The 13,010-nt window shown below is 41.7% G+C and overlaps 1 protein-coding gene across 5 annotated transcripts in view; it reads right to left on the minus strand.

Moving 5' to 3' along the window:
• Positions 1 to 747: 747 nt before the first annotated feature.
• LOC109931916 (thyroid hormone receptor-associated protein 3) overlaps positions 748 to 13,010 on the minus strand; it is a 36,306-nt gene continuing 24,043 nt past the window's right edge. For 3 of the 5 annotated variants that reach the window (XM_020531189.2, XM_020531187.2, XM_048612896.1), the window contains 5 exons: positions 12,301 to 12,385; positions 8,296 to 8,492; positions 6,525 to 6,720; positions 5,368 to 5,517; positions 748 to 3,557 (listed from right to left, as the gene is read on the minus strand). In XM_020531189.2, the coding sequence (XP_020386778.1) occupies positions 3,312 to 3,557; positions 5,368 to 5,517; positions 6,525 to 6,720; positions 8,296 to 8,492; positions 12,301 to 12,385 (874 nt within the window). In that variant the 3' untranslated portion in view covers positions 748 to 3,311. The remainder of the gene's footprint in view (positions 3,558 to 5,367; positions 5,518 to 6,524; positions 6,721 to 8,295; positions 8,493 to 12,300; positions 12,386 to 13,010) is intronic. The other 2 variants (XM_048612898.1, XM_048612897.1) reach the window with 1 other exon arrangement.

Raw genomic sequence — 13,010 nt, forward strand, 5'->3', positions numbered from 1 at the left:
GGGCAGCAGATACACGGGAACACCGCCACCTGCACGTTCCTCTTCAAACCACTTGCCATCCTGACTTGGAAATATATTGCTGTTCCGTCAGTGTCGCTGGGGCATACAGTCAAGGAAACAGCACAGAAACAGACCCTTTGGTCCAACCAGTCCATGCCGAACATAATCCCAAACTAAACTAGTCCCACCTGCCTGCTCCTGGACCATATCCCTCCAAACTTTTCTTATTCATGTGCTTATCCAAATGTCTTTTAAACATTGTAATAGTACCCACATCTACCACTTCCTCAGGAAGTTTATTTCACGTGAACCACCCTCTGTGCAAAAAATTTGTCTCGTGTTTTTTTTTTAAAATCTTTCTCCTCCCACCTTAAAAATGCATCCCCTAGTCTTAAAATTCCCCATCCTAGGGAAAGAACAATTAACATTAATTACCTACACCCCTTATTATTTTATAAACTTCTATAAAAGGTCACCTCTCAACCTCCTACGCTCCAGTTAAAAATGTCCCAGCCTATCCAGCCTTTCTACTCTCTCCTTAATGGCTTTGGGGTCTACCTATGCCAAATGGGCTCTGGTGGTTCAAGAAAGCAGCTCACTACCATCTTCTCAACAGCAACTAAGGTTAGGCAATTACTGGCCTTGGCCAGAGAAGACCACATCCGATGAATGCATAAAGAAATTTTAATGTCCCACCATGAATGAGAATTGAGACAAAGAAGATCCAATAATGGACATTCACAACTATTGATGCTGGCACAGAAATTTAATTAAAAATTCAACACAATGCTTCGAACCTCAGCATGACTACAGTTTGAGGGAGGGGAGAAGAACAGAGTTAATACAGAATGCCATTTGAGAGAGGAAACCATGGTAACAAAACGGAACACAAATAATTGGAGAAATACAAATCAATTAAATTCTGGACAAGAATGAATTTTAACAATTTTAAGTGATAAGGCAGTTCAGCAAAATTTTACAAAAATAGTGCAACCATCATACTCCCCCCATTGTGTGTTCCCCTCCCCTCAAATCTATTTACTTCTATATGTATAAAAAAATTCAATAGTTATTGCAGTCAAGAGCACGTGTCACTTTTTTTTTTACAACTTTTTAATACACATAAAAAGATACAAATTAAAGAGATCAAGCAAGATGCACTGAGGAATAGGGGAGGCCAGGCATGGAGTAGAAGTGAGATATGTGATTGTCAATATAAAATGTATTTAAATGTTTATCCAATATTTGTTTATTAACATTAATCCCAAGGTCTAATACAATAAGCAATGTAACATTTGAATTCAGACTATGCAAAGAAATTCACAATAAAAAAAAACTCAAAGATGAATTTACAATCCTGTTTTGATATCCTTCCCCTTTCCCTGTTTGCAATGGACTATTCTCCTAATTGTGTCATTGATAGCTTTTACGTAGACATCATTCAACAGAGGAGATTCGTATGGTATGTGAGGGAACTGAGGCCAGTACAGAAGGAATATAACTTTAATGTTCTGACTTTAGATTAGGGCTCTTGTGCTTTCTAGGACTGCATTTTAAGAAGACTACTTGAGAGTCAAGTGACTATATAAAGAAGGGCATTTGCCGAAGGTAGATGGAACAACTGAATTGCAAAGCTCCTAAGGGCAATCACTACTGCAGCTTTTGTCCATTTGGTGGGTTTGCTGTGTCCACAAAAAGAAAATTCCAATTTGTCTCAAGGAAATTATGCAACGGGTATTACTGTTGCAAGTATTTCCTATTATTCTGTTTGATACTTTTTATAACACGAATGAGTAAGCAAGGATTAATGATACTGATACACTACAAATCAGCCTTTGCTTCATTGAATTATTTTACATTGCATATCTTTGAGACTTTTATTTTGCCAATGTTTGAAGGGCAATCTGAGGACAACTGAACTCTCCATTCATGTGAATCTTGTTTTTCTATTCCTTGTCAAGCCTCTCATCCCATTCAATTGTCTTTGTCAACAGTGGTCTATAGGAGGGGAAAACAGTGGAGGTTGATGCAGATTTTAAAATTGGGTGCAAATCACGTAGACACTGCCCTTTGTTTCTTTCTCAATTGGCAAGTCCCCTCTCCACCCGTCGCTACGTTCTTCCCTCCAGCAACTTGGTCAAGGTCAAGCCTGTTCTCAACCAATATGCAAACACGCTTGCTTTACAGCGCAGGTCACAAGACTGTGATCAAGAACAAGAACGCTGACCGATTCGCTGCTTAGATCAGTGATTCGGCACCAAAATGTCAGCCATGGTGAGACCAACTAACTCAACCGTGATCCATGAGCTCCATCACTGAATATACTTGCCGAACCATCAGAGATCTCTAACCTTTGAACATACCTTGGTCTGGTCCATTGGAGAGACTGGAAAGGGGTAGGGAGAGGGGGATTTAAAGTCATTCTTGTGGCTCAGCAAGATTATTAACTTGGACAAATCTTTGTTAGAAAAATTAGGACAGATTAATGGGAAGTAACACCTTTCCCTCCACTCTACAAAAACACAATACGAGGCCCAAGCTGCGTTGCCAGTTTTTTTTTAGAAAAACCTTAAAAACAAAAATACCAAAACAATTGCTGCCGTCAATTACATCTGTGAAAAAGCATAAGCCAAGCGTTGCAACCAAATATGTAGATGGGCAGATCCCAAAAGGAACTAGGGGAAAAACAAATTATTAAGGATCCTGGAAACTTGCTCAGCTCTAAAGCCGGCTTCAAAAAATGAAAGCATTTTAAAACCCATGTTGTTAAAAGAAACATGCGGCAACATCCGGGGCTCAGGAAAATGCCAGCTTTGGGGGAGAGGATCCTTCCATTGTACAAGGTATGACTTGTAGTACACTCAATTCTTGGTCAGTTCCACATTTTGGGAGCAGCTTCCTATTACAAACTGAATCAGGTAGCGGTGTAATCATCAGGGAGTACTCAAGTCGCACCATCGTACATGTTCATATTTTAATTCTCAAAATACCTGGGGGGGGCAGGTGAGAGGAATTGCACTCCTAGGACAACCTGTACCTCTTCGATGTCAGCTAATGGGGTATCTTACAAGACAGGTACAACACCTGCGGGGCATATACACATTTGTAAGTCACATTAAAGACAGGTGTTTTTGGTCCTTTCAATCCCAAAGGGTCCTTTGCATTTACCCCCACCACAACAAATAACCTACTACTTTGTAAACCCTATGGAGATCTGGACGAAGAAATCTCTCTCAGTCTGATCCTAGTGACCAGATTCTATGCTTGAATTGATGCAGAGATGCCAGAGAAAGGCCCAGTCCCTTTTGGCACTACTGTTCCATAGTGCCCAGCTTTTTGTCTTCCTGGGATGCAATGTTGCCAACTTGTCCATCGTCCTCCTCTTCCTCCTCCTCCTCTTCTACGCCTTCCTGCCCGCTGCCTTGATATTTGTCATGTGTCCACTTGGGGCTGGTGTTGGACTTTTTATACAGGAAGCGACCCCTTCCTCGCTGGAACGTACCACGGCCCCTTTTATTTGCCCAGTAGTTGTCCCCATCTCCCTCACGGTCATCATGCTGCAGAGAAACAGAAGGGAAGAAACATTACGTTAAAATATACAGTCCAGTACAGTCAGGTATCTATATATTGATCTTCTGAACAGTTCAAAGGTAAACCTTTTAAAAGTGCAACAGGACTGGTGTGGGGAATGTAGTCTTGGGTCTTTGCAACCTCCTCTCCTGGGTCACCCCAATGACATTGTGTTTCATTCATAGGGAGTCAATCTGGGTCTAAGGTTACCACCACAGGAATTAGGAGTCAACTTTCGTTGACTTGGCAGAGTTCCGATCTCTGAGATAAAAATTTTTGGGTTCAAGCCCCAGTCCAGGGACTACAGTATATATCTAGGCTGGCATTCAGTACATTCTTGAGGGAGGTGCCATCATTTGGATAAGAAATTAAATGGAGGCCCTGTCCACATCTACTTGGGTGGATATGAAAATCTGACAGGGAAGCGGATGTTCTGCTTCAAAAGCAGGGGTAATCTCTCCAGTGACCTGGCCAACATCTATTCTTCAACTAACACCTACACACAAAAAAAAAAATCAGTCTTTATAGCAATGCTAGAGGTTTGGTTTTGCTGTGTGTAAGGTGGCGACTGAATTTTCAACAGCACAATAGGAAGTACATTTCAAATCTATTTCATAAAACACTTTGAGAAGTCCCGGGGCAGCGAAAGGTGCTATAATAAATGAACCCCTTTTATTCCAGCAAAACATGTACCCGAAGTAAAGATGCCAGCAACTGGCAGCTAATAAAATGTTCTAACAGAGGTAGGTGGATTGTTTCCTGAATTGAAGTCTGTATTCACCCTCTCCATAAAAGTAATGAATGAAAACTACTAGAATTCAACCATTCTCCCAAAACAAAAGGCAACATTTTTTTTTTAGGTGTCCACATTCTTGAGCTCCCAACAAAAGAAAAATTGCTGCCCCTTCAGTTCCAGATCAAGCAGGGTCACCTCAGATTCTAATGGAAAGACAATGGGCATGGAACATATTCCATTACTCTCAGCTGGAGGAAAACCAATTTCTATCTCTCTCTCTCCCCCTCCCCCAAAATGTCCATTCCTAAATATGCCGTATCCCACTATTTCCTTCGTTTTTTACAGAAAAAAATATTATTCAGGCCCCTTAAATCAGTTTCAACTTCAATGTTACAAAATGTTCTGTTTATCTGGGCTGAGAGTCTATAGCCTCTGGGTAAGTGAGATGTTGGTGCAAAGTCCAAGGAACAAAGTAAAAGCTCACAATTCCCATAAAGCCCACACTCCTCCTCCTCACAATCCAGTGCTACACTGAACCCACAAATCCACAGGATCAAGAGGAGACCATTCTGCCCCCTCCAACCTGTTCCAGCATTCATTTAAATCACTGTTGATCGGTATCGCAACTCCACTTTCCAGCTTTGTTCTATTCCTTTATATACCCTTGCCTTCCAAATGATTTCCCTCCAATCTTCACCCTCCAGCCTCAACATCACCTTGGGTGGGCTCCAGATTTCTATCATTCTGTACGTTTAGAACTGTTTCCTGATATCAACCCTTAATGACTTAGCTCGAATTTTAAGGGATGCTTGCTCTGATCGAGGCATAATCTTACAATTAGAGCCAGGTCTTACAGGACTGATGTCAAGAATTACCTTCACGTAAAGACCAGGAGCCTGCCTGCTCTGCACAGCCTGACTGCTCACTGGATCAACTCACTGAGCCATTAGGGGCCTTGGCCGAGGCCTGGCTTGGTTACAAACAGCTCTTGGAGGCTCACTGACATTTCTTCCTCCAGACAGATAAAACAACCTGAGCTCTGGATGCTTGTGGACACGTACCAGATAGTACTTTTTGCTTTTTGGTGTGTACTCGGGATCCCAGTCCTCTTCGCGGGGCCTCTTTTGGAAAGTTGGGTTACCGGGGTTACTGCTATTGCTGGGACCAGGAAACGCTCCCCTGCCATATCCTCTTCCTCTTATTCTGAACTGCTGCATTAGCATAAAAAGGAAGGTGTAATTGGGACAGGTATTCAACTTTAATGAGTTACATTTTCAGACCTTGATGCAAAGTACAAGTGAAGGAAAATGGAATGTGCGCTTACTCAGCATGCCAAGGTGACAGCATGCCAAGGTGACAGCACAGGATGCTCTCTCCATGCTAACTTGGCAAAACACCTCAAGCCAAAAACCTCCCACCCGACAAAACTGCTCCTTCACTGCCAGCAAGACATTTCTGCACACCAAAATCTCAATTGTGATATTTTTATGTGAAAAAGACAGAAGCGCCAAGCTTAATGGCCAGGCTTGGCCTTCCACCAGTGGAGAGAGACAGAAAAAGATAGAGTCAAAGACTCAAATCAATAAATTCACAATTGTACAACCCTCTCCCTGAAGCTGCTCAGCGTCACTTTCAAACCTTGGAGGCTGTGTAATTCTAATTGAGATCTCCACATAAGTTAGGAGCAAATGCATAAAAGCCATAGGCTGGAGGTTGAAAGCTGTGAGGTGAGAGGGCTACTGATGAAAAGTTCTGGATGGAACCATCATAATTTTGATACATAGACCTTTGTTTTCAGGAGGTCCAAATAAAGCCTTGTAAGTCAGGACCCAGACTGAGCCAAGGCTCAAGAAAAATGGTCTCTTTCAAGAATCACATGTCACCATCCAGAAATGTCTGCCCGATTTGAAATCTAGCCCCGCTGCATTCTAAAACATAAGGGACTGTAAAACTGCATCTCTGGAAAACAAACACAAGCTAGATTATGAACACAGTACAGACAGTAACCTCCAAAGTACTTCCAGTGCTGGTTCAGTAACTCTTAACAACAAACAGAGCGCCAAAGCAAAATCATTAATCTGGACAAATTATCTCAGATTCCTAGAATTAGAATTAATATGCTGCCTAACCTCACGTAATGAAACACTAACTGGAAGCCAGGAAACAAAACACTTGAGGGGCTGACAGAACAAAGCATCAGTTTTCACTTTCTGCTTACAAAAATTCCACGTGCTCTGCCTCGTGTTGGTGGGCCAGTGAACTCTCGCGTTCCAAGGCGAGCTTTGTTAAAGCCAGTCGAGGTCTCCTCCCGGCCCACTCCCTCTTCTTGATCGTCTTTTCCCTCGTGTGATGGAGATGAGGAGGAAGATGAAGTGGATGATGAGCTGGTTCTTGCTCTGGCTTTCTTGCGCTTCCTGTTCAAAGAAAATTGGGAAAGAAAAAGGATGTTATTTTACAACACTTCCACTTATGTGTGTCACTGGTCCTTCGTGTGGCAGCACATTGGGTTTGGAAAGGCTGGCTAACTTAAATGTCACATTCAAATCTGTCCATCCTCGAATGACCAAGTACCAACTGGCATGTTGCATTGGTGCCAGGTTACCTACTCCCTTCCACATACCTTTGACATGTAAACAACTTCTTTTGCCAACCAATGACCCACTACCCCACAGACAAGACTGAACCTCAAATCAGTGCTGAGAAAAGTGAAGTGAACACTGGGTTAGAAGACATTTGGATTGGTACAAGATACAAACAGAGACTCTTGTGTAGCTTAGTGTAGCAGTGAATCAGAAGGCTTCTGCCATCACCGTAGCAATATGGCAAGATCAGCAGTTAATCTGAAATCCAAGATGTCATGACAGCGTACCCACCCTGAACTCAGACCTCCCACATTACCTTTAAAACAGTTTCTTCTGGTCAAGAACAGGAATTCCCTTTAGGCTGTGAAACCCATTGTCATTGCTTCTTCACCGATCCTCCCAACATGAGATCAGAAAAGGGGATATTGACTGATGACTGCACAGTATTCAGTGTCATTCGCAACTTGCGTGCAACAAGACCTGGAAACTTATAGGGTTGGGCTGGTAAGTAGCAAGTAGCATTGCACTATACAAATACCAGGCAAGGTCAATTTTCAATGACAGAAGGAATCTAAGCATCTCTTAACATTCACAAAAACACATGAAACAGCAACAGGGTTACCATCACTGAATTCCTCCACCTTTAACACAATGAAGATCTCATTTTCACCAGAAACTTAAATAAAAGCAAAATACCGTGGTGCTGGAAATCTGAAATGAACAATGCTGGAGAAACTCAGCAGGTCTGGCAGTATCTGTGGAGAGAGAAACTCAAGTGTGATATGACTTCTTCAGAATGAAGACTCCTCAAATGACCAAGTACCAGCTGACCAATTCTGAAGAGTTGTATTCGACTCAACATGTTAACTGTTTTTCTCTCTCCACAGATGCTGCCAGACTTGCTAACTTTCTCCAGCATTTTGCGTGCTTGTTTCACCAGAAATTTAACTAAACCAGGTACATAAACATTACTGCTGCAAGAACAGGTCAGATTCTGGAAATTCCACATCAAGTAACTCATTTCCTGACTTTTCAAAGCTTGTTCACCATCTACAAGACACACTGCGAGTGCTGCTCACTTGGCTGACGAGGGCAGCTTCAACACGCAGCCAGCTCAACAACATTGAGGACAAAGCAGTTTGTCTAACCTGCATCACTCCCACAGCCTTATATATTCACTCCCTCCACCACCAGCACAGACTGTGCACCATCTGCACTGCAGCACTTTCCCAATGTTTCCTTCATCAGCAGATCAGAGGTTATAGAAGGAAGGGAAACAAAATAGCATCAGTGCGATAGGAGTATCCTGCCTGGACCCATGGCCACGATCTACCGGAAAGAAAGACCCAAGGAAAGGCAGCTGGCAGAGGCAGACTGTCCAGTATGATACAGGATACAGAACATTACCTGTGCTTTTTAGACTCCTTGTAAGCTTTGGGAATTTTTCCAGACTTTTCCTTTGACCGTTCACGTGAATGGCTGGAATCTCTTGAATCTTTGGAACTATCTTTTTTATGTTCTCCTTCCTTGCTTTTATATTTCCTACGGTGCTCAATATCTAGGCGAAGGTCATCAGGCTCATCTTTTAATTTCCCTTCTCCCTGCTAGAAAGCATTCGGGATAAGAAACAAGGAACATATTTAAGATGAAGTGTGACTGACAAGAGGTAAGAAAAGAACCCAAAGGGTTGCTTCAAAGACAGCAAAGTGGTTTCACATTTCCATGCTTTCTTAAAAAGATAACAGAATTTGTATGATCTACTTTCTCTCAGGGCTATTGGGAGTATACCTGAAGTGCACGTATACACACGCACACAGTAACTGGAACTGAGAAAATGCTTTTAATGCTGCTAAATGACATGACCTCCACTTCCAAATGATTCTTTTAACTTTTGAACCCAACCAAAAATACAAGTTGATTTAACACTGGTCAGCATCCCTGTGGAATTCTACAGATTACATACAGGCCTCCCATCACAAATGTAACATTCTACTTCAAAGCATAAGTCGTTTAAATAAACGTCACCATTTATACACCATCATCATCCTTTCCTTTTTCCCCAACTTTCTGTATACATCAGAACAACTTCGGAGGAGAAAAAAAAAAACTGCCTGTCATGACGCCAGGGCAGTTTGGACACCCACGGACGTGAAAGAACTAATGAACAAGACACTTAGCCAAAGGCTGAGCTCAGTGAACACGGCCAGACAAACCACATCCACCCTCCCTATGGTTGGCCCTATGACATGCCTCTCACTAAATCTGGGATTGGAAACATGTTCTCTTTTGCTCCAAAGTCAACTTTTCCCTTATGAGAAGAGGGTGTCCCTTAGTTTGTATCTGGGTTGTCATTTCCTCAGCTCACTACCATCTCCTGATTTTCTTGCTCCATAAATGGAATGTCTTCATCTCCCTCAATCTCCAACATCCACATCCCCAGCTTGGGTTCAGGTAGCCAGCTGGAGCAGCTTAATAGTTTAAAATCACTGCACGGTCTTTTCAATGTACTCATTACTTTGTTCAGGTCCCATTTCCATACTCGCCTTAGAGGGAGGCAACAAAAGTTCATCAGATTGATTTGTGGGATGAGGGAATTAACCTACGAGGAGAAACTGAGTACAATGGGCCTAGATTCCCTAGAGTTTAGGAGCATCTAAAATGCTTACAGGATATGATAGAGCAGATAATAAGGACGTTTCCTTTTTCTTGTCCTGAAAGTATCATTTAATACCAAATGAAGGGGAAATTTGTCATTGAGAGCACTGATAATGTTTTCCTCATTACCACAGCAAGTGACACAGGATCATGCTGGCCTTCGACAGAAAGAAACTGGGCACTTAGCATGGCGATCACAATTCTCCCTGGAGTGAGAAATGTTATCACGGTACAGCAAACAGTGGATAGCACCATCCTACCAGGTTCAATTTGCATTCTTATTTTAAGCCAACCGTTGGATCCACCGTTAAAGAGTCAATCCCACTTGGTGAGAACAGGCCTGTATTTTTTTTTCCCTCTAAAACTAAGTGCAATCGGAAAGTTGCAAACTGACCAGCACAACGCTGCAGCTGGGTAACAGCCAGTTTCTGGCAAAGTGTTAGAAGCAGCCGAGAGTCCAAATGTTTAAAACACAAGGCTTTGGCCCTATCACAAAGACTCCCATTGTGTGAGTATGATAGCTTACATCCACTGAGGCAATGTTCTAACACAAACAACGCAAATCTCTTCATCTGTCAGAGAAGTTTCCAAACAAAGAATTAAGTGCAACACATCTGGAAAGAATAGAATATCTGGAAAATTAATTCTGGGCAAACTTTACAGTTTGTAGGCTCCGCCTAACACTGTATCCAGGCTAAATGTAGTAAAACTACTTTTTCTTTAAAAGTCAGTATTCTCCCCCTTCTTCTCCTGAAGGTACTGGTGTTATTTCACAAGCGCCAACAGTCTGTTGTTGCATTAATAGATTATTCAAATATATATGCGTTACCAGACTTTTAGCTTCAAAATGGAAAAAAAAACTCACAAAGTCATTGCCCCAGAACATTCCAAATTATTCTGGAATGGTTTAGAATTGGAGCACTTGGAGCAGACCAAGAGGAGCAGGAAGAATTACATAAATAGGAGGGAAGAACCAACAACTCACTTTTGTACAGTAACTAGAACACAGTAAAACAGCCCAAGTCACTTAACAAGAGCATGCTCAATAAAAAAAAATATTTCTGACACTGACAGACAAGAAGAGATATTATGACAGGTGACCCTGATTAATCAGGTAGGTTCTAAGGAGCATCCTGAGAGAAGCCGGGGGAGAGGGAGGGGAGGGAGGGGGTATGGGAGAGAGATACAGCAAGGTTCAGGGAGTAACTTTGAGGGATTAGGGCCAAAACACTTGAAAGCAAGGAACAAATGATGGCATCATTAAAATCACAAATGTTTTAATAGGCAGCATGACAGCAGGTTTCTTGGGGGATGCAATAGAGGATTCTGAAACGACGGTGAGGATCTTGAAATTAAGGCACTATCAGTATAGGTCAGCAAGGCGGGGGACAATGGGTGAACAAGACTTGGAACAAAGTATGAGCAAAGAATTGAATGAGTTGCAGATTATAATGGGGTAAAGGAGAGGTCAGAAGAAAGTATGAAAAGGAATAAGTGATAATAAAATTTGTTCTGCGCATGATATTTCATTGAGTGTCAAGCAGAGGTTGCAATTAATTTTGAACACAGAACCAGACTGGTGGCAATAATATGCAGTCAACACCAGAACTGTCAGGCATGCTTAACACTCCCTGACAGAGAGCAGGTGGATTCAATAGTTCAATGCCGTTTTATTATCGAGTGACTAAAGCCTATCAGGCTGGTGGAATATAATTTTGATTGAGCATTATGTTCAGTTGAATCCAGGTGTACTTCTTTTAGTTCATCTTATGTCACAGGCCTGAGTTCGCAATCTCCACACACAGCAGAGACACAGTAACTTACAGAAAGAACTGTTCAAAGGCAAATTTTAAAGGGCTCAAGCTAAATTTGTCAGTTTTTGACTTAAAATAATGGCTAAGGCATTTACCATTAGATATCATTGGCACGTTTGACACCACAGAACTGACTGCAGATAAGGGAAGGTGAAAGAGGGATGAACTCCCAAACATTTTATACAAAGGACACCAATAAACCTTTGCTCCAAGTATTGCAAGAGGAGAAGGACAGCCTCTAATCACTGCACCAACTCTCCTGCTCAGATTCAATCCACCATTTGTTGTCTGGAGATTTGGGCCTGCAAGCTGGAAATGAATTCTTACACCAACTGCAGGCTCTGGTACAAGATGTTCAAAATCACTTTCAATATACAGATACCTGGCATCCAAGTACACTGAGCACAATATTTCAACTTCCTAATTTTAACACAACCCCCCAGTCAAAGATAACCTGCTAATACAAGAAAATACAAGTAACCTCACAGCACAAGAGATGACAAGACAGAATTCTTAAAAACGTCAACTATATTTAAAATTAATATTTTCCTCAGAAAAAAATCCAAAATACTTACAGCTCAGTCAGAAAAGAAGTTTTCCTGCATCAGCCACTCGCATTTTTTTTATATATGTTTGCATTTTCCTAAAGTTTTTTTTTCCAAAAATGTCTCCCAGTGTCTCAAGCTCACCTCAACAGGCTCTGACAGCATCTGCCATACTTTTAAGCACGTCACAGAGGTGAGGATTAATTTAATAAATTAAACACTTTTGCAGCTCAGTTTTTTAGAACAATTGTTTTGGGGCCTTAAAAGAAAAACACAAACTTATGATAGGAGAAACTCCAAACAAAAACAAAAGAGTCATTTGTTATTGTACAGACATTACCCAATATTCATGCAATAAAAGCACAAACACAGTATTAGTAAGTCCACAATCAAGTTACCTTGTAGCTGCTCTCCTTCTGGCTCTTTATTTCATCACGGAAATGCATACGTTTCTTTAGAGCACTGGGTGAAATATCAATCCGCCTTAAAAATGGAAACCACCATCAGAACGAAGAACATTAAGGGAGCAGTGTCTTTAAAGGTCTGGTCGGTTACTTTTGAGGGGGACTGGATTAATTTTGAGCTCAACGAGATAACAGCTGTTTGCGAAAAGAGTAGAACATTTTGACACTTCTGTATTCGGTGTGAGCAGTGAGGTCTCCCATATCAGATGCAGCACAGCGAGATGCAGAGTAAAGCACTCTATGCAATGAACCTAAATCTCAAATCTCTGACGAGCTCTTGCTATCATCAGCATGGCATTTAGATATTCCGCACGCATTATCCTCTCAGCATTTGGGCAAGATCATGAAATTAGTTCCAATTAATACAGAGTTAGGGACATCTTTGCGCTGGAGGCTCACGTCCATTCGGAAGTGGATACAGACTGTCCAAAACCCATTTCACACTCAACCCTTGGAAGTCAACAGACAGAGAGAAACTTTAATCTCATAATTGTGGGCTGGATCAACATTCAGTTCCAGGAATGAAAGGACAAACTGCCTGTGCTACTCACTTCCCCATCTGTTTTAAATTAGCCAAAGCAAGTGATAATACCTCTTCAGGTAAAACAATAATCCTGAAGCTGTGCCTTTTATGTAGCAAACAA

Source organism: Rhincodon typus, chromosome 27 (assembly GCF_021869965.1).
Source record: "Rhincodon typus isolate 14 chromosome 27, sRhiTyp1.1, whole genome shotgun sequence".
NCBI classification, from domain to species: domain Eukaryota; kingdom Metazoa; phylum Chordata; class Chondrichthyes; order Orectolobiformes; family Rhincodontidae; genus Rhincodon; species Rhincodon typus.